The sequence below is a fragment of the Mytilus galloprovincialis genome, chromosome 10 (genome assembly GCF_965363235.1).
Source record: "Mytilus galloprovincialis chromosome 10, xbMytGall1.hap1.1, whole genome shotgun sequence".
Lineage (NCBI taxonomy): Eukaryota > Metazoa > Mollusca > Bivalvia > Mytilida > Mytilidae > Mytilus > Mytilus galloprovincialis.
In genome coordinates, this window is record NC_134847.1 from 37,573,512 (window position 1) to 37,595,049 (window position 21,538).

Consider the following 21,538-nt stretch of genomic DNA (forward strand, 5'->3'; position numbering starts at 1 on the left):
CGGGCGTACACAAAATGAAATGCTTGTTTTGGGGCAATTACCCCTATACTCATTTCCAGCCTTCCATTTGTGATATGGAACTTGTGACGCTATTTCAGTGTGATTTATATACTAACACTCAAGTTATAATATTGTCCGAAAACTACAAAAATACTTTTTTTTGTTTCCTAATTCCTAAACTATCCCCAACCTAGCTTTTGTGGTATTGAACCTTCTGGTAAAATTTCATAGAGATTACTTTACTAAAGTTAACCAAATTTGTTTTCAAATAACGAGAACGACATCATAGCATTAAATGATGTTTTTTTTTACGGTTGTATAATATAACAAGAGGCTCTCAAGAGCCTGAATCGCTCACCTTGATTTTTTGGCATTTATCTTTCGTTTAAGAGTTAAAGTGTCCAATTTCATCGTAGTTTGTTTTTTTGGTTTAATGTCTATTAATAAGTGTTTGAAAATGCAGTTTTTTGTCAAACTTTCTTTAAAAGCAAAAGAAAAAGTTGTTTGGTGTGAGATTTTGAAGTTTGTTAGGTGTTTAACTGCAGTTGACTTGAAAATGCTTTCATCAACATTTGACTAATGTGTTGCAAATAACTCTCATTGCTTATCATAAAAAATGTCTTCTTTTCTATGTTTGGTTCAAATAGTAACTTTATTCTAGATACCCCAAGGATTTGGTCATATGAACTTATTTGTAGATATTACTTTGCTCAACATATTTGCTGTTTACAGCTTATCTGTATCATTAATACTATTCAAGATAATAAGCAAAAACTGCAGAATTTCCTTAAAATTACCAATTTAGTGGCAGCAACCCAACAATGGGTTATTAGATTCATCTGAAAATTTAAGGGCTGACAGAACTTTTACCTCATGTCAGATTTGCTCTAACTGCTTTGGTTTTTAAAATATAAGCCAAACAGATGTTCCGCAGGGCGCAGCTTTAAACGACCGCAGAGCTCGAACCCTGAACGGTTGGGGCTAGTATGGACACAACATTCAAACTGGATACAGCTCTGAATTTGGATTGTGATTAAATAGTTGACACAGCATAGGTTTCTGACACAGAATGAATGTGGTCTAATGATCTTAAAATGTTTGTTTTTTTTTGCTTTTGAGCAATTCACTATGCTGTTGAATATTGATACTTTTATATTGGCAAATTTCCAATGAAGTTCATTAAACTAAAGTTTTTGGCAAATCTCTATAGCAGGGAAGGGAGGTTTAAAAACACATACTAATTTTATATTGGTATGAAATTAACACCTTGCAATTGCATTCCAAGCGTTTCATAACAAAGCAATTTATGATTCAATCTTTTCTTCATTTTCGTATGCATGTCAAAACATCTTCCATGTACATTGTTTGAAGACTACACATTTTATTCTTTTTTTTGTCTTCAGTTTTCTATGTAGATAAACTCATCATAGATACCTGGACTAAACTAGTTTTTTCTTTTTTTTTTTTTTAAACATAGCTTAGTCAGTTTATTTGATTTACGTGTTTGAATGTTACTTTGGTATCATTAGCCACTCTTCTAAAGATTTATTTCAAATCTTTTCTAGAGGAAAATTCTGTTCTCCTGTCCGAGCTTTTAATCATAGATCTTCTTTTCATGCAAATGTAGATACAAGAAGCTGTGGTGCGAGTGTCAATGAGACACCTTTTTATCCAAGTTGTGTATTAGAAAACCATTTAAGGTCCAAGTAAAGCTCACACCGAACAGCAAGCTATAAAGAGCCCCTTGTGATCATATTTTCCTTGTTCCATCAAGGGTATATAATTCCGTTAAATTAGAAAGCTGCATCTGCAACAGCCTGTATCAGTAAGCAAGGCAATCTCACAGCCATCTGCTCACTCTTTAAATATTTCAGGGAAAGGAATGCAGTCTTTGCTATGTATATTATTTAACCTAAATACAGCAGAGGTGGAGGCGGCAAATATCAATTTGCAAGTCTTAGGATGGAAAATGATAGCTAGAACTCATGATCAGAAAATTTTGAAAAATGAGATGCAAAATCCTGCATTCTGAGAAATTTTCTAAGGCCTTGTTGGGAGTTATTTGACCTTTTATTCCAGAATTATTTAGAAAAAAAAAGGATAAAATCAGTCAATGTTTTAAGTTTTCATTAATTCTTCAGTTTATAAGATTTTTGTTGAAGTGATACAATGTCTTTGTTTGTGTATTAGAGTTCAATATAAACTATAGGCTCTCAAGAGCCTGTGTCGCTCACCTTGGTCTATGTGCATATTAAACAATTGACACAGATAAATTCATGATATAATTGTGTTTTGGTGATGGTGATGTGTTTGTAGATCTTACTTTACTGAACATTCTTGTTGCTACAATTATCTTTATCTATAATGAACTTGGCCCAGTAATTACAGTGGAAAATATTTTCTAAAAATTTACAAAAATTTATGAAAAATGCTAAAAATTAACTATAAACGGCAATAACTCCTTAAGGAGTCAATTGACTATTTTGGTCATGTTGACTTATTTGTAAATCAAACTTTGCTGAACATTATTGCTGTTTATAGTTTATCTCTATCTATAATAATATTCAAGATACCAATTCAGGGGCAGTAACCAAACAACGGGTTGTCGGATTCATCTGAAAATTTGAGGGCAGAAAGATCTTGACCTGATAAACAATTTTACCCCATGTCAGATTTGCTCTAAGTGCTTTGGTTTTTGAGTTATAAGCCAAAAACTGCATTTTACCCCTATATTCTATTTTTAGCCATGGCGGCCATATTGGTTGGTTGGCCGGGTCACGCCACACATTTTTTAAACTAGATACCCCCATGACAATTGTGGCCAAGTTTGGTTTAATTTGGCCCAGTAGTTTCAGAGGAGAAGATTTTTGTAAAAGATTACTAAGATTTACGAAAAAATGGTTAAAATTTGACTATAAAGGGAAATAACTCCTAAAGAGGTCAGCTGACCATTTCCTTTGCATTGAGGTATTTGTAAATCTTACTTTGCTGAACATTATTGCTGTTTACAGTTCATCTCTATCTATAATAATATTCAAGATAATAACCAAAAACAGCAAAATTTCCTTAAAAATACCAATTCAGGGGCAGAAACCCAACAACAGGTTGTCGGATTCATCTGAAAATTTCAGGACAGATAGATCTTGACCTGATAAACACTTTTAACCCGTCAGATTTGCTCTAAATGCTTTGATTTTTGAGTTATAAGCCAAAAACTGCATTTTACCCCTATGTTCTATTTTTAGCCATGGTGGCCATCTTGGTTACTTGGCCGGGTCACGCCACACATTTTTTAAACTAGATACCCCAAAGATGACTGTGGCCAAGTTTGGATTAATTTGGCACAGTAGTTTCAGAGGAGAAGATTTTTGTAAAAGATTTCTAAGATTTACGAAAAATGGTTAAAAGTTGACTATAAAGGTCAATAACTTCTAAAGGGGTCAATTGACCATTTTGGTCATGTTGACTTATTTGTAAATCTAACTATGCTGAACATTATTGCTGTTTATAGTTTATCTCTATCTATAATAATATTCAAGATAATAACCAAAAACAGCAAAAATTCCCTAAAATTACCAATTCAGGGGCAGCAACCCAACAATGGGTTGTCGGATTCATCTGAAAATTTGAGGGCAGAAAGATCTTGACCTGATAAACAATTTAACCACGTGTCAGATTTGCTCTAAATGCTTTGGTTTTTGAGTTATAAGCTAAAAACTGCATTTTACCCCTATGTTCTATTTTTAGCCATGGCGGCCATCTTGGTTGGTTGGCCGGGTCACGCCACACATTTTTTAAACTAGATACCCCAATGATGATTGTGGCCAAGTTTGGATTAATTTGGCCCAGTAGTTTCAGAGGAGAAGATTTTTGTAAAAGTTAACGACGACGGACGACGGACGCCAAGTGATGGGAAAAGCTCACTTGGCCCTTCGGGCCAGGTGAGCTAAAAAGAAGATGTGGTATGATTGCCAATGAGACAACTATCCACAAAAGACCAAAATGACAGACATTTTAAAACAACTATAGGTCACCGTACGGCCTTCAACAATGAGCAAAGCCCATACCGCATAGTCAGCTATAATAGGCCACGATAAAAAATGTAAAACAATTCAAACGAGAAAACTAACGGCCTTATTTATGTAAAAAAAATCATCATCACTGTTAAAAGCACTTCAGTGGATATGTTGCTGAAACAAAATGCCTTTAATATTATTATGAATGGCATGCATATGGGTTTTTTTTAACAGGAAAGCCTCCAAAAAGATATTGTTGCCTTTTTTTTTTTAAACTACCTCTACCGGTTTCTATTTTTTGGGGGAATGATTTTTCTTATCCAAATTTGGGAAGTTTTTTTTTTTAACTCATCTACGTTTTTATTGCTGACCTTCCTGCAGTTCACATATATTTAGGTTATCAGACATTTTCATTTTACATTGAAAAGTGCTTTGAAATTCATGATATTTACGTTCATTACTATAAATGCCATCACTGTTTTTGAAAAATGTAAACATTATTGACTTTTATGCCATTTTTTTAGCATTGAAATAGTCAGACCATATACAAATTTCAAGGTGGTCCACAGGACTACTGATTAAGTTAACCATGTTTTGGTAGTCCTAAATTTTAGGGGGAGACTGGACTACCGTTAGTGTTGAACCCTGATGATGAGACCCCACAATTAATTCTACCACAGATGTAAGTTGGCTTGGTTATGGTTTTAATAGCTTCTACAAAGGATGTGTATTTTGTTAATCCTGTTATTGAGTATCTTTTTAAAGTCATTCAGGATTGAAATATTATGCTATGCTTCCTATTTGATTGTGATGTGGATGTGGTGGCTCATTCTGGACATTCTTAGTACCAATAAAGAATAGGAAACACAAAACTTAAAATTTACAAAGGACTTTTGTATTAACCCACAAGATGAAGCATAAAAAAGACAGATAGAGAGGAACTTTTAGTTTGAAGCAGAATTAAATATTGCCTTCAGCCTATTACTTGAAGTACTTCATAGTCGCAGACATCAATCAATCAAATGATTCAAAACCTTTGGCAAAATATGGCAAACCACTTCAGATACCAACAGTAACAAGGCTACCCTATTACACAGCTACTGTTTATCACAGAATAACAGGTCTATTTCGGTGTGATCCAGTCTTCACCCTGAAGTTAAAAAGTCCTACAGCACAGGTTCAAATTATCCATCTAAATTTTTTAAAAACATGAGCTTTGACACTATCAATAACAATGGACTTGAAAAGTTTATAGCGAAGGCTCATGATCAATGTAAATCACACTGATGTAGGTTTCAATATCATAAAAAATTAATAAAATCATTTATTCTTTCCAGAAGGTTTATTGTCTTTTAATGGTAGCCATAGCCTTCAATCACTTTCTGGTATGGTGATATCTTCTTGGCAATATTCTTCTTTGCTTTTTCTCGGAGTGCCTGTAATGAAAATATTGCACATTTACTATTTGGAAACACATTTGTTCAAAAATCTACCATTTATACAAGGTTAACTTTACTCCTATATACAATCTGTCAAGAAGGTTCCATGTTAAAGGGGACTGACTTGCAGTTACATATTTTATATGAATAAGCATTATTGAAGTTGGGAACATATCCTAAAGTGAAGTGTTGTTACCTTGATATGATGCAGGTGTTCACTTTATTTTTTTATTTTTAGCAAGATTTAGAAGAAATCAATACAGTCAGAGCTCTGACATAAACAAGTCAGAATAAAATGACTTCTTCAAGTCAGAAAATGTTTTGAAATTCTGACCTGTACGGGTCAATTTTTGTTTTGCGTAGTTTTCCATCGAGTCCGTCAAAACAGAAGATATTTTGAATTTGCCGCCGATCTAAGACATATACGATCACGTGGTTTTTTGCGAGAGATCACGTGTTTGAGAGTCGTTGTTTTGGGAGTTTCTCGAACGAGAAGTTATTGAAAATATAGTGATTATTTACGTTTTTTAAGGGAAAATCTAGGTCAATGTGGTCATTTTCAGAAGGTAATACATATTACCTCCGTATTTTCATGGCCATTTTAATATTTTTTGCGTGTGAAGAAGGTCTTTGCAAGTGATTTTGTTGCTGTTTCATGAAGGCGCGTGACCTGTAAATACGGACGCGTGGCCTTTGAGATGACCTGGTGTCTGACAATTCTGACTTGTTCAGGTCAGAAAATGTTGTTATGATAATGAACTGTTATTTTCGGGAGACAACTCGTGTTGTCTTAAACAGTATTAACATTAATAACCAGTCAGTGCAATTTTAAAAGTAAAATTATTGCTTCGAGCTGAACATCATCACGTGATTTTTCTATTTTTAAACTCAATCATGAATTGACTTTTTAACCTTTCCGAGTTTGCGGCTTATTAATATATTTGTATTTTCGTTTCTCCTAATGAAAAAAACGATCTTTTGAATATTGATATTAATGAAAATGAAATGAAATCGGAATAATTTTAATAAAGGAAAAGGGAAGGGAGGGTTTAACTAAACGAAATATTTTTTTATTTTTATTTTAAAAATGATTTTAACTTGAGAACATCATAAAGAGATTCACAAAACGGGTTTTTCAATTATGAACATGGAATATGATATTTAAAACAAATCAAATGAAATGTAGGGTAAGGCTCCAGGGATCCCCACCTGTCAACCATATATATTCCTTTTTATAATGTCAAATTGATTTGAATGAAATATACCGGGCTAGTCTCTGGGTTTACCCCCTCCCCTGCCATTTGCGAATGTTCTTATATTTTGTAAACGGTCGAGATCCCCACCCCTAAACTATATATATTCTTGTATGGTAAAATAAAACAAACCCAATGTAATATAGGGGAAGTCCCTGGGGGGGGGGGGGGGTTCACCCCTACTGTGTGAAAACATGAAAATGGTCAAGATCCCCACCCCTGAACCATATATATTAGTGTAAGGGACAACAAGACAAATCAAATGAAATAAAGATAAAGTCCCTTGGGGTCACCCCACCCCCTCATGTTTGAAAACTTGTAAACAGTTGAGATCCCCACCCCTTAAGCCTATATATTATTATATGGGACAATGCAAGGAATCAAATGAAATAAAGGGAAAGTCCATGGGGGTCATCCCATCCCCCTTTTTGAAATGGTCTGGATCACCACCCCTAAACCATATAATATTCCTGTTCGTCATTTCAAGAAGATTTGAATGACATACAGGGTCAATCCCTAATTATATGGCATATATGTTTTCCTATGAAGTTACACATCTATAATTCTTATCCCAGATGCTTAGCCACATAAAGCATTAACCTTTTATTTGAAATATAGACAGTCTTTGTTTCTACAGAAGTGAGAAGAACATTGGAAGTCAGTATGTTTTGACTTATAAAAGTCTGAATGTTCTGACTTATAAAAGTCTGAATGTTCTGACTTATGAAAGTCAGAATGTTCTGACTTATGAAAGTCTGAATGTTCTGACTTATGAAAGTCTGAATGTTTTGACTTTAATTTAATAAGGCCATAAGAAACCCTGACAAGATTTTCTTCCCAAAAAAATATATATTAAGAATACCAAGTGTACAATTGAACATAAATTACAAAGTTATAAATGTTGCTAAAAAATCTATTTAAAAAACACCCAATAGATAGTTATGTATTTATATGTACCACTTCTTGAAGGACAACAAAGTCACCAAACTTAGTCTGATTTTCTAAGTATTTTCTCCTCAACATTTTTTTAACAGAACATGATTGTCAGTTTACAGAAAAAAAATCCGATCAAACTAGGTTTCTTCATCTTAGCCCCCCCCCTTTTTCTCCTTATCTGAATCTGCTACTGTTGGGATAATTAATTTTTTTTAAGAAACAATTCAGTCAAATGGTTTTTAGAATAATGATTGTTTACAACCAAAAGTTCTATATGTTAACTTTACAGAAAAAAAAGTCATGAAAATACAGAAATGAAATAAATTTTTAAGATATAAATTTGATGAAATTTGTTAAAAAAAATATATTTGAATATAAAATATACCAAATACATTTTTTTTTATAGTCCTCAATATTGTGACTTGAGGGGACTATATTTCATCAGTCTTTTATCTGGTTTGTCATACATTTTAAAATCAATATGAAAATCCTAGACTTAAAAGTTGACATACGTTTAGTTTTGACTGTTTCTTTGAAGTCAGAACATGATTTGACCTGTTAAAGTCAGTTGACAGGAAAAAAATGTCCTATCAAAGTTAGGTGTTCTTCCTCTAACCCCCCTCCCCACTAAATATCAATCTGCTACTGTTGAGTTAATTAATTACTGATTTTTTTTAGAAACAATTCAGTCAAATGGTTATTAAAATATAAATTTTTTTTGCAACCACAAGTTCCATGTTTTAACTTAACAGAAAAGAAAAGTCATGAAAATACAGAAATAATACAATATTTGGTTTTTTTTAAGATAATTTGATGAAAATCTCTAAAAAACAAAATGCATTTGAATTTTGAATATATCAAATAAAAATGTTCCATACATTTTAAATCAATATGAAAATCCTGGACTTAAAAGTTGAAATAAGTTTAGTTTTGACAGACTCTTTGAAGTCAGAACATGATTTGACCTGTTAAAGTCAGTTTACAGAAGAAAAAAAATCCAATCAAACTAGGTTTCTTCATCTTAGCCCCCCCCCCCCCCTTTTTTCCCTTATTTGAATCTGCTACTGTTGAGTTAAAAAAAAATTAAGAAACAATTCAGTCAAATGGTTTTTAGAATAATGTTTTTTTACAACCAAAAGTTCTATTTGTTAACTTAACAGAAAAAAAGTCATGACAATACGGAAATAGAATAAATTTTTAAGATATTAATTTGATGAAATTTGTTAACAAAATACATTTGAATATAAAATATACCAAATACATTTTTGTATAGTCCTCAATATTGTGACTTAATGGTACCTTATTTCATCAGTCTTTTATCTGGTTTGTCATACATTTTAAAATCAATATGAAATTCCTAGACTTAAAAGTTGAAATAAGTTTAGTTTTGACTGACTCTTTGAAGTCAGAACATGATTTGAACTGTTAAAGTCAGTTTACAGAGAAAATTAAATCCAATTAAAACTAGGTCTTCTTCTTCTAAGCCCCCCCCCCCCTCCCACTCTTCCCCTTTTTCCCTTATCTGAATCTGCTACTGTTGAGTTAATTAATTGATAGGTTTATTTGAAACAATTCAGTCAAATGGTTTTAAATAATATATTTTAAAACCAAAAGTTCCACGTGTTAACTTAACAGAAATGAAAGGTCATGAAAATACAAAAATATGATAAAATTTAAAGATGATTTGATGAAATTTGTAAACAAAATTTATTTGAATATAAAATATACCAAACACATTTTTTTTATAGTCCTCATTATTGTGACTTTATTATTGGGTGTCTTTTATCTGATTTTCCCATACATTCTTTAATAAATGCATGAAAATGCCAGACTAAAAGGTTTAAAACAAAATACATTTAAATATATTGAATATGCAAAATAAACTTTTTTTTATAGTCCTCATTATTGCGCCGTATGGGGACCTTATGTCCTCTGTCTTTTATCTGGCTTTTCTGTACATTTTTAAATCAATATGAAAAAAACTAGACTTAAAAGTTGAAATAAGTTTAGTTGGGACTGACTCTTTGAAGTCAGAACACGATTTGACCTGTTAAAGTCAGTTGACAGAAAAAAAATGTCCAATCAAAACTAAGTCTTCCTCCTTTAACATGTTCAAGCCCCCTCCATATCTGAATCTGCTACTGTTGAGTTAATTAATTCATAATTTTTTTTAAGAAACAATTCAGTCAAATGGTTTTTAAAATAATGTTTTTTAAAACCGAAAGTTCCAAATGTTAATTGAACAGAAAAAAAGTCATGAAAATATAGAAATATAATAAAATTTTAAAATAATTTGGAGAAATTTGTTAACAAAATACATTTGAATATTAAATAATAGTATACCAAATACACTTTTTATAGTCCACATTTTTGTGACTTTATTATTGGGTGTCTTTTATCTGAGTTTCTTATACATTCTTAAATGCATATGACAATCCCAGACTTAAAGTTGCAATACTTAATTAAAGTATAGTATTTTACTGACTCCTTGAAGTCAGAACATAATGTGACTTGTTCAAGTCAGTTTGCACAACAGGATTTACCTCAATGAAATATTAAGATATCAAAAATATACCAAATTATCTTTTATATATATAGTTCTTATAATTGTGACTTAATTTTTTGTGATTTTTTTTCCTACTTGTATCCATACATTCTAACAATCACATCACAATCATGATAATGCACGACTTTTACAGAACTTTGCAAGCCATTTAGTTTTTGACAGACTCTTTTAAGTCAGAACATGATTTGACCTGTTTAAGTCAATTTGTCCGAACATGCCCATTTGACCTGTTTAAGTCGATTTGTCTGAACATGATTTGACCTGTTCAAGTCAGATTGCAGAACAAATTTTCCAATCAAAGCTAGGTGTACTTCCTTTAAGCCCTGCTTCTGAATCTGCCATTTGTGAATTTATTTGATAAATGTTTAGAAACAATTAAGTCAAATGGTTATTTATTTTAGGGTATCTTACATATATTTCTTATGTCTGACGTTCCCATACTTTCATTTAATATCATATGTCAGTACCCCACTCTAAAAATTTCAATAAATTTAGTTTTGGGCTGACTGTTTTAAGTCAAAACATGATTTGACCTGTTTAAAAGAAAATGCATTTAAATATTGAATATACCAAAAAAAAAATTTTATAGTCCTCATTGTGACTTTAGGGGACCTTTAATATTTTCTCTGTCCTATATCTGGCTTTCCCATACATTTTTAAATCAATATGATAGTACTAGACTTAAAGGTTGAAATAAGTTTAGTTTTGACTGACTCTTTGAAGTCAGAACATAGTGTGACTTGTTTGAGTCAGTTTGCACAACAGTATTTACCTCAATGAAATATTAAAATAATAAATGTTTTGCTCTTGCATGTCTTGATAAATTTAGCTAAAAGTGGATGAGAATAGATCCCTATTTTTTCCTTGGAAGATTCAAAGTATTGTCATGGTACTAGTAAATGTATCCAATATTGTATTTTGTAAATCTTTTGATATTGACAGAAAATTGTATGATCCATTTTTTCTGCTTTGGTTTTTGTTTGTATTTGGAAATGATTGAATTTGATGAGATAAATATATTATGTTAAGATTCTGGAAAGAAGAAGGTTACATATAATAATAATAATGATGAGCCCCACTTTTTAAACTCTTTGATTCGAAACTAGTAATCACTATATTTTATGGAGATTGATAACAAAGTGGTAGTAATGACTGCTTCAAGTCAGAACAAAAATGACCTCTCTAAGTCAAAATGCATTAAAAAGGGACATAAATCTTATTAGAATATGAAGATATTAAGTCACAATATTTTATGCAAAAGCTGACCTGTGGAAGTCATTTTATGATAAATTAAAGTCTGACATAAACTGACCTGTACAAGTCATATTCTGTTGAGTGCAAGAAGGGAGACAACACTTACATCAAATTATATCTGACCTATGGAAGTCATTTTATTCTGACTTGTTTATGTCAGAGCTCTGACTGCAATAGGTTTGAAGAGCCCATTGATTATTACTTCTCTTGCCTTGACACATTTCAGTTGGTGGTACATGATTGTTTTCACTATGAATCAATTAAAGTGATTCGGTGATTAAGTAAATCAGTATCAACATGTCACAAAGGTTAATTCTGCCTCTACAAAGAAGATGCCCCGCACTTGCTTGCATATAATATAAAATTATAAAGGAACATAATTGAAAAACGGTAAAAGTGAAACTACCCAAATTTGTACTTGATCTGAGTTTTGTGGTAATAAGCATTTACTATATGTTTTAGGACACAAGTACGTCGACACAGACAAAATCTAAGCAAGTTAAAAAACAAAACATATATAATATTTCAAAACAAAAGGAACAGAACAAGTTGTTCAACTTTAATTTGTAACTTTTGTTGCCATAACATGTTTCAGTTGGTGGTACATGATTGTTTTCACTGTAAATCAATTAAAATGATTCGGTGATTAAGTAAATCATCATCAACATGTCTAGCAATGATTACCATAGGTGTGCAAAGAATATTCAATAAATACATGCTATTATGCAAGGTGGATTCAATAGTACAAACAAACAGGAATTTATGCAAGAAACACATATAAATAAGGTACTATTGAGAACTATTCTGGCATAAAAAGAAATCTTCTATTTACCAAAATTTAGACAGTTAACTTCAACAAATCGCTGCTAAAGTCAGTTCTAACATTTTCTTTTAAGACTATAATGTCATTTATGACAGCAGATACTTTAATAATTAAAAGCACATTTTTCTTTAACCTGGACATTTAGGACTCTTGCATGCTGATTTAATGAAGAAGCATAAGCAAAAACTCTTTCACATGTTTTTTTCTCAAATTTGTGAAATAAAGTAATGCTCATGTCCCTAACCCCCTTTTATATTTAACGAAAATTTAGCCATCTTGATCAATAAATACTAACCATAGATGATATTGGGTTAGGTATTCCAGACACAAACCCAACAATATAAAGATTAAGTCAGATGTTAAATTATTAGTACTGTTATATAGTTTTTCTTACACAGGTATCAGTATTAATATAATACAGCGTCTTGGTTTTGTAACCATCTTTCATTTAATGACACATTTCAGATGGTGGTACATGATTGTTTTCATGATGAATCAATTAAAGTTGATTCGGTGATAAAGTAAATCATCATTAACATGTCAAAAAATAAAGTAAAGTAGATATGTCTAGCAATGTTTAAGAGAAATTTTAAAAGATTACTTAATAATTCTAATAAACAGGAATTCATGCAAGTAAAAAGAATTGGGTATAATTAAGGGCTAAACTTAACTAGGATTTAATTTTCTATTTACTCCAATTTACCAAATCAAGGTAGTGAACTTCAACAAATTGCTATTTGTAATTTCAACGTTTTCTTAACAGGCTAGGATGTCATTAATGACATCAGATGCATTTATAAGCTGAAACACATTTTTTTCTTTTATCTTGACAGTTAGTTGACTCACCAACATGAAATGTTATTCATACAAAAAACAAAATCAAAATCTACCAAATTTGACAAATAAAAAATGCTTATGTCCATCATTATTTTTGCAATAATTTAAATGTTAGCGGTCATCTAAAACATAGAAAAATTAACCATTCATGATGTTGGTTTGGGTAAACCAGACACCAACCCAACAATATGTCAGATGTTAAATTATCAGTCCTGTTGTAGTTTTTTCATATACAGGTATCAGTATCAATATAACCAACATTTTTGTTGTAACTATCTTTTTTTTTCATGACATGTTTCAGATGGTGGTACATGATTGTTTTCACGATAAATCAATTAAAGTTGATTCGGTGATTAAGTAAATCATCATTAACATGTCATGAATGTTGATTAATTATTTCACTAAAAATGACAAAAGCTACCTCTGTTTTCTTCTTTCTCTCATAGAATCTCTTTGATTTGACTTTACGTCTGGCTTCCAGTGATGAGACAACCCTCTGGTACTTCCATCCAACTTCATGTGAAAGTCTGTTCAGATCACAGTACTAAAATAGGTTTTAAAACGATCAAATAAAAATAGGCATTGGAAACAGGAACATGAGGAACGCATCCAAGGTCTTACAACTAAATCAACACAAAAATAGGTCTGGATAGTGTGACCTAATTACAAACTTAAGCGAGCAGTGTTCTCCCAAAACCCACTGAACAGCATAGTAATTGGATTCAATATCGTTTAAATGTAGTGCTATGTTAAATTATTTTCTTACAGATAGCGTTACAGGTGTTGTGCTTTTATTTCTGAAAACAAAATTACAGATTTACATATGAAATTCATTGGAGAGAACATGAGACAACAAAACCCCAAAAGTTCAAAATCAAAGGAAAGTGTCTATGGTGTTCTTTTTACAAGTATCAAATTATTCCATTAAATACAGAAACATATAATTAGGGCTGCAAGTTTCACACCATTCGAAAGACAGTAAACTGTAGTTGAATTCTCTGTGACATATTTCAGTTGGTGGTACATGATTGTTTTCACTGTAAATCAATTTTAGTGATTCGGTGATTAAGTAAATCATCATCAATATGTCCATGATCAGAGAACTATAGCTTAGTGTTTAGCTGGTTCTACTAGGACATAGGGAGTTTGTAGATAGTCTAAAAAATCTATTTTCATTCCTGTAGTACCAAAACGGTGCAACATATCCATTTTTTCAAAGAGGGTTGGATAAAAGTCATTTATTTAAACTTACAAGTAGCTTTTGTAAAATAGTTTCATTTTGAAATGAAAACTGCTTGAACAGATTTAACTGATTTACCTTGTAAATTACCTTTAAATAGGCTGATTTAAGTTCCACCCACCAAAAATGTATATTCATTATATAATCAATTAATCGTTCTTTTTTTCTTTTTTTTTAATTGAACTTTTAGAAATTATAAGGTATTTTTGATTTAATCACTTCCTAAAAATTGAACTTAAAAGAAGAACAGTTAAGTTTAGGAAAATTTGTTATTTTCAAATGTATTAATAAATTTCAGAATACTAAATAAGAGTTATGCACAAGTTCCAAATAGGGAGACTTCTCAAGAGAGTTAACTATAAAATTACTTGTTCAATTTTTGTCTTCTTTAAAAAGTGTTTTTAAAAAATCTTTTTAATGGAACAAGACCCATATTTCTAGACTTTGAGAAAATTGTAAAATCTGTTTCAGTTGGTGGTACATGATTGTTTTCACTGTAAATCAATTAAAGTTGATTCGGTGATTAAGTAAATCATCATCAACAGATTATGTCCTAGCAATTATTTACACAATTGGCATGATACATGATATTCGCATCTGACAAAGTAAACTCAAAGTAAAATTTCTACACACGAGGTGTGCCACATTAGGTTATTAAGGTATCAGTTTAGAAGGCCCCTTTCTATTCTCAATTGATTATTTATTATTTAATATTTTTGAGGCCATCTTCTAAAATGATCATGCATCACAACCTATATATTACAATTACAGCCAGTCCCTTCCTAACCTGCCCTAAAGATGTTTCAAAAAATGAGTTTTTATCAGGTGGTATGTGGTTTCTCTCAGTTTTGAAGAAGTATTAATGCTAATCAAATATCTTAATCTTATGTCTCAATTTACAAAAAAAATACAATGTATTAAACTACAATGATTTAGGCTAACCGTGCATTCATATAGTTATTTCTTTATTTGTTGATTGAACATTGTTTTTGGAGCAGACAATACTAAGTTGGAAAACTTATGTCTGACCCATTTGTTGTTTTGAATAATACGAATATTTTTGTACCAACAAAAAAATGAAAGAAATGTCAGATATTAATTTCCATTTCATATAGATCAAGGTAGGTAAGGTAAATCATCATTCATTTCTTTCCATTCTATTTTATATCGTGTTGCCTCAACAAACATTAAAGATGGGTAAAACATTTATCTTCAGCAGCATGGTAAATCTTAATCAAAATAAGATAAACATAGTACATTTCTGCTATAAAGGTATTTACCTTCCTCATTGGATTCAATCTCAGTACTTTGAGTGCAGATGGCACCACTTGTCTCTTTTGTTTGTCATATGGTGGGGGAACACCTTCAAACACCTTTAGTCTAGCCAGAGCATCCTTTCCTCTGGGTTGTTTGTGTGGTACCATTCCTAAATAAACATTCAAGACCATAATATTAAAAATCATTTCTTCAATGAAATACTTATTTTTTATTTTTTGGCAGCTCAGATGTTTTGTCCAACTATTCAAATTCTTCAGCAGCAAAGGCCATCCTGTCTAGGTATGTTTACTTCAGTTTATACAGAAAATGAAATATAAAACAGAAAGAAATGTCAGATATTAATTTCCATTTCATATAGATCAAGGTAGGTAAGGTAAATCATCATTCATTTCTTTCTGATCATTTTTTCTCATGTTAACCTTTCAAACTTAAGTGCATTCTCCTCTTTTGAAATCAATTTGAAAACGAGAACAATTTCAATTCTTTACTTTACTCAACTCCACAAACACCAACATACCTCTAACTGTTTTGTAAAATACTTTGCTTGGAGCTCTGAAATGAAATGGGCCACGGGATGGCTTGACATTACATCTTTTCTTCAGGTAGTCAAGATATTTCACTGTAAAAGAAAATACATTAATTATCAACTTTAAAATAAGTAGCCAATTAGCTTAAACGTAGAAGTTCAGAATAAAAGCTACCCTGCAGAAAAGCCATTATTTTCCTAAAGATAGTTTAGGACCATCCAACTTCAATTCATATTAATTTTTGGAAAGGATGGGTTGGTGTTGCAATATTTAATTTTATGTTTAAAGTTTCATTAACCATTCTTTTTAAGCCTTTACAGTTATGATATTGTCAAGTCAATGTGTAATTTGTGGTATAGTTTGGGGGGGGGGGGTCAAACTTTGCTGCAATATAACACTGAAAAGCACCATCAGAATATTTCTTTCTGCATCAACTTCAGACAATGTAGGTAAGAAAATAAAATCATCACTGATGCTATCTCACTAGTTAAGAGTTTTATGAAGAACAAACTGATATTTTTTTTGTTGGGGATACCAGTTTTCATGGATCAAGGAATACTTCCTAGTTTTGTTGAAGTCTGCATACAAGCCTATAGAAAATCTGTCAAAAGTACTTAGAACATGTAATTTCATTTGTTCAGCTGTACCCTTGAAATCCACAGAAATTGATATTGAATGTTAAATCAACAGTATCAGTCTGCTTTTTCAAGAATCTTAACATACATTTTTCACAAAAAGATTGGAAAGCACCATCAGAATATTTTTTCTACATCAACTTCAGACAATGTAGGTAAGAAATAGATCATCATTTGTGCAAATTTACTTGTTCAAAAATTGTCTTTATAGATATTTAATTCTTTCCCAGTCTCTACAAGTTCTTTACATATACGACATCAAATGAAACAAATTACAGTTTTTACCTTTAAATAGTCTATCTTTTGTCATTTCTTGTCCATTTTCAAGAAGTGTATTTTGGTCAGGCCATACAAAAAAGAATCTGTTTGTTCGCCCTAACCGTATGTACCTATCCAGAAAATAGCTGCCTACACAAAATCTTTTATATATTGTCATGATGGAAAAAATTGGTTTTTTAATCAGTACAAGGCCTGAAGACTAAATAAAAATCTGAAACACCATTTTCTCTTTACAGAAAAATAAGAAGTGCCTTCTTACCTACCTATACAAAATCTCTACCTTTGAGAAAAGCAATATGTTTTAAAGTGTTGTCTCAGTAGAAATTTAGTAGAATTTCACAACCGAGATCGTCAATGAATAAAAAGATTTGGTCAAGAATTGTTAACGTTTTTGTCCACTGAAATCGAACCACAAATGGTTCAGTACTTTTGACTGAAAGAACACATTTTTAAAGTCTATACATGTGGACTTGTACTTTTCAAGCAGTCTCGGAACATCTTAAATTTATTTTTTGTTCAGATAGCTAAAAATACAAGAAATATAAAAAAGAAGATGTGGTATGATTGCCAATGAGACAACTGTCCACAAAAGACCAAAATGACACAGACATTAACAACTATAGATTACCGTACGGCAACCACTTATAATGACAGGGTGGCTTTTTCGCCTTCAAAATGTTAGCAACTACATGCAAAGAGATGATACTTATGTAAAAATAATCTATCCAGGGCCAACCTACCCTTAATTCTATATCACCAGCTGATAAACTCCAGATTGGAAAGCACCATCAGAATATATTTTCTACATCAACTTCAGACAATGTAGGTAAGAAATAGATCATCACTAGTGCTAATTTGCTTGTTCAAAAATTGTCTGCACATATTTTAATGTTATTTCCTGTCTTTTGATTTCTACAAGTTCATTACATTCATGCTATTTGAAAATACCGTCAGTACGCTTTAACAGTTTCTGAAACTTCATTCCAACAATCATGACAATGTCATATGTACCAATTTTGAACATAACCATATACATTTAGTCCATAAATCACATCAAGTCCTTTACAGCTTTTACATTTGAACTTATTAAGTGTATTTTGGTGAGTTGACTTTTTGTAGTATTTCATAAGAGGTTGTATGAATGAAATTGCGATACTGTTCTCTAGTTTACAAGGCCAAAAAGTATGAGAAACCACTGATCAATGCAGTCTGCACCAAAAACTTTTTCAACTACTAGTCCGAAGACCAATATTCTGACATTTTTCTTATTTGGCCAAACAAAGTTTTGCAAAAACTCACTAGTCCGAATGAAATTTTACTAGTCTGGGGCATCGGACTAGTGGCTAACCGTGCAGACTGCAATGAAGGGCTAGATTTATATGCCTTGAAAATGTAAGTAGCTGCATATCACATTACTATTCAGCTTCATTTCTCAATCTGTAATCTTTCTAATTGAGGCAGTAAAAAATTCAACAAAACCCTGGGACACACAAAATGTATTGCCAATCCTTTGGACTACCACACAGGATACTTTTGTAGTACAATTATTGAATAAATGTGTACACAAGAGACTGATGAAAAAGCATGCAGCAGCATCAGAATAACTTATCGTCACAACATTCAGACAATGTAGGCAAGTTTAATAATCATCATTTAATACTGCTAAGCTTACACAAGTCTATATCAGATTTGTCTTTTTTGAGATTAATTATTGTGAAATTTTAAAGTTTTTCTTAACTTTCATTTCTTAAAAAACAAAACAGACATCTGCCTGGATAATTTGAAATAGGCATTTGGCAGATTTTACAATAAGAAGGAATTATTGTTTTTTTGTATCCATCAAAAAAGCAATTGCTGAAACTGTGAAACAGACTGTGTAATGGAGTAATGCATTATGTTATTGAATAAAATGTGTCTTTCTGAGAAAATAAAAATAAAAATTACTCTGTGTTTGTGTTTTTTGTTAGAATTAGAGGGTTTTCAATTTCAAAATATTGGACATGGAATAGACATCATGACCTACTTTACTGACATCCAGCTTATTTGGAGTGGAATTTTGAAGTATTATTTATAAGTGGAGCCTAATAACATGGACTTATATTTTAATAAAAAGTCTTCTTTTGTGTTTTAATCATAACTTTAAGGCAGATTTTTATTGATAAAGGCTAAAAAAGGTAATTTAATCATATTGTTGCTAACGTCACGACTTTTCCGTCCATTGTGGTATGTCACGATCGCAATTTTCTTGTTGGTTCTCAGACAGCCTATTGTAGTTATTTTTATCCCGGGTTTTATAAATAATTGAAAATAGCAATCATATTAAATTTGGATGACGTAAGGGGGTCAAAGGACTTGAGGAATCAATATCATTGGCTGTTTTATTTTTTGCGAACGTTACTGCTCGAGGTTTCCGTCCAAATCAGTGTCACGTGAGCAACATATATTTAGATCTGTAACTCTCCTGTATAGGAGTTACGATATCGCCCTTTGCAGAAATAGATTCGGAGTCAGTTCCTTCACATGATGGGGAAGCAAAGAAGGTAAGTTGTATGTAATATCGTTACAAGAGGACCTTAAATGTATTCCGTCCATCAAAAAGACGTTCGCAACAAAACGTAATGTCATGATAGTAGATGTTGCTAATGTTACTATTACGAATTGGTTTCTTGTGTATTCATTTGATATAAAGTACACCTGCAAATGACATTCTGTATATTTAGAAATTCTAAACCAGACTGTACAATTTTATTACTTCAGGCATATATTAAACATCACTGTGTGCATACATTTTAACTTTTAAAGATGTTGTTGCTCATGTGACATGTCCAAATGTCGCTAACGTTACTAATTTTTTGGTTTCTTGTGTATTCATTTGATATAAAGTACACCTGCAAATGACATTCTGTATATTTAGAAATTCTAGACCAGACTGTACAATTTTATTACTTCAGGCATATATTAAACATCACTGTGTGCATACATTTTAACTTTTAAAGATGTTGTTGCTCATGTGACATGTCCAAATGTCGCTAACGTTACTCATTTTTGTCTCCGTCACGTTAGCAACATGAAAGTAGGAGACAGAACACAATACTGTAAAATCTGCCATTTCTGCTGTTTACAGAACACGCAAGTTTTACTTACACTTTGATCTGAAGAAGTTGCCAGAGATGTTGATACCTTCACATCTTACAACAACCACTCTTTGTCCTGTAATAAATACAATATATAATTTTACAGATTTACTGTTTAAAAAGTGTGTAAGGTTATCACATTTATTAACAACAAATGTAAAAGCAACTGAAATAATATCAAAATAGCAAAAGAAATTATATTTGATTTTTTTTTCATTTGTTGAAATAAAATAAAATATCTTTTACCTCAGATTGGGGTGGTAAAGATTTATTTGGTAACTGAAGACTGTTTTTTGGAACCAAATTAATTATTCAGACTTTACACACAAGACAAAAGAATCTTCAATGTTCTCATAAAATAAAAAACACTGCTTTTTTAATTGCTCTCACCTTGTAAAATTGTTTTGGAAACTATAGCAGCTAAACGTCCCAATAAATGCCCCCTGGCATCAATGATGATGGGCTGGAAAAGAAAATGTAAAATTTAAAAGAAAATGTACTATATTGGTCATTTTCACAAGATCTGCGAATTTATATATTTTTTATTCAAATGGCCAAATTATCAACGTGAAAACTGACAATGCACAAAATAATGTCTACTAAAACCAGTTTAAGATGGAAATCAGTAGCATATCCAGAGGGATTCCCAGAGTTGGAACCCCCTTTTTTTTGGACGATCATTGCATTTGAATGGGGACAAGTGGTTAGAACCCCCCTTTTTAAAATGGCTGGATCCGCCCCTGGAAATGCAACGAACTTGAAAGGGTCTATCCAAATGCTCATTTTGGATAGGAAAAAGCACTGCTGAAATTAGTGTCTGCAGACATTCTTTTCCCGAATTATTGTAAATTTTCATCATCATACGAGAATTTTAATACATGACAAAACTTTTCTAACAGTGAGACTAAGAAACAACAAAAAGTATTTGTTGAAAAACGGTGAAATAAGAGCAAATTTCGAAAGAATGTCAACACGTGGGTTTCAAGACATGATAATTGCTGCAGGGATGATTTAATGCGATTTTTTAGTACAAGATGTTGAACAGCAAATATCATTCATTGATATGGATAGTATTTTTTTGCTTGTAAATTTCTGTTTACATGTTTTAATGGTAAAAATTCTACACAACTAGATATGCACCTTCTCCGTGAAACCCATGTTGGAAAAAAGGAAGTGCTACGGGGTTCACAAAATAAAATTCACGAGAAACAGGAAGTAGAATAAATTTCAAGTTTTGACTGTGACAACCTTGATATTTTCCGTAAATAAGAAATCCACTTATCTCGATTTTCTCTATGCACGGATTTTCAAAATTAACATC

General features: G+C 31.6%; 1 protein-coding gene and 1 non-coding gene across 2 annotated transcripts; both read right to left on the minus strand.

Annotated features, from left to right (window-relative positions):
• Window positions 1-5,339: 5,339 nt before the first annotated feature.
• On the minus strand, window positions 5,340-21,443 carry LOC143047496 (large ribosomal subunit protein uL13-like). Its single transcript, XM_076220554.1, has 7 exons — window positions 21,358-21,443; window positions 20,608-20,680; window positions 20,228-20,293; window positions 16,160-16,261; window positions 15,645-15,790; window positions 13,546-13,668; window positions 5,340-5,452 (listed from the first exon to the last, which is right to left on the minus strand). Exons 1-7 carry the CDS (start codon window positions 21,373-21,375, stop codon window positions 5,369-5,371), a joined length of 612 nt encoding a protein of 203 aa, XP_076076669.1. The 5' UTR covers window positions 21,376-21,443; the 3' UTR covers window positions 5,340-5,368.
• On the minus strand, window positions 13,416-13,500 carry LOC143050058 (small nucleolar RNA Z195/SNORD33/SNORD32 family). The gene has a single exon (XR_012970444.1). It is a non-coding gene; the product is annotated as a small nucleolar RNA Z195/SNORD33/SNORD32 family (small nucleolar RNA).
• Window positions 21,444-21,538: the final 95 nt, after the last annotated feature.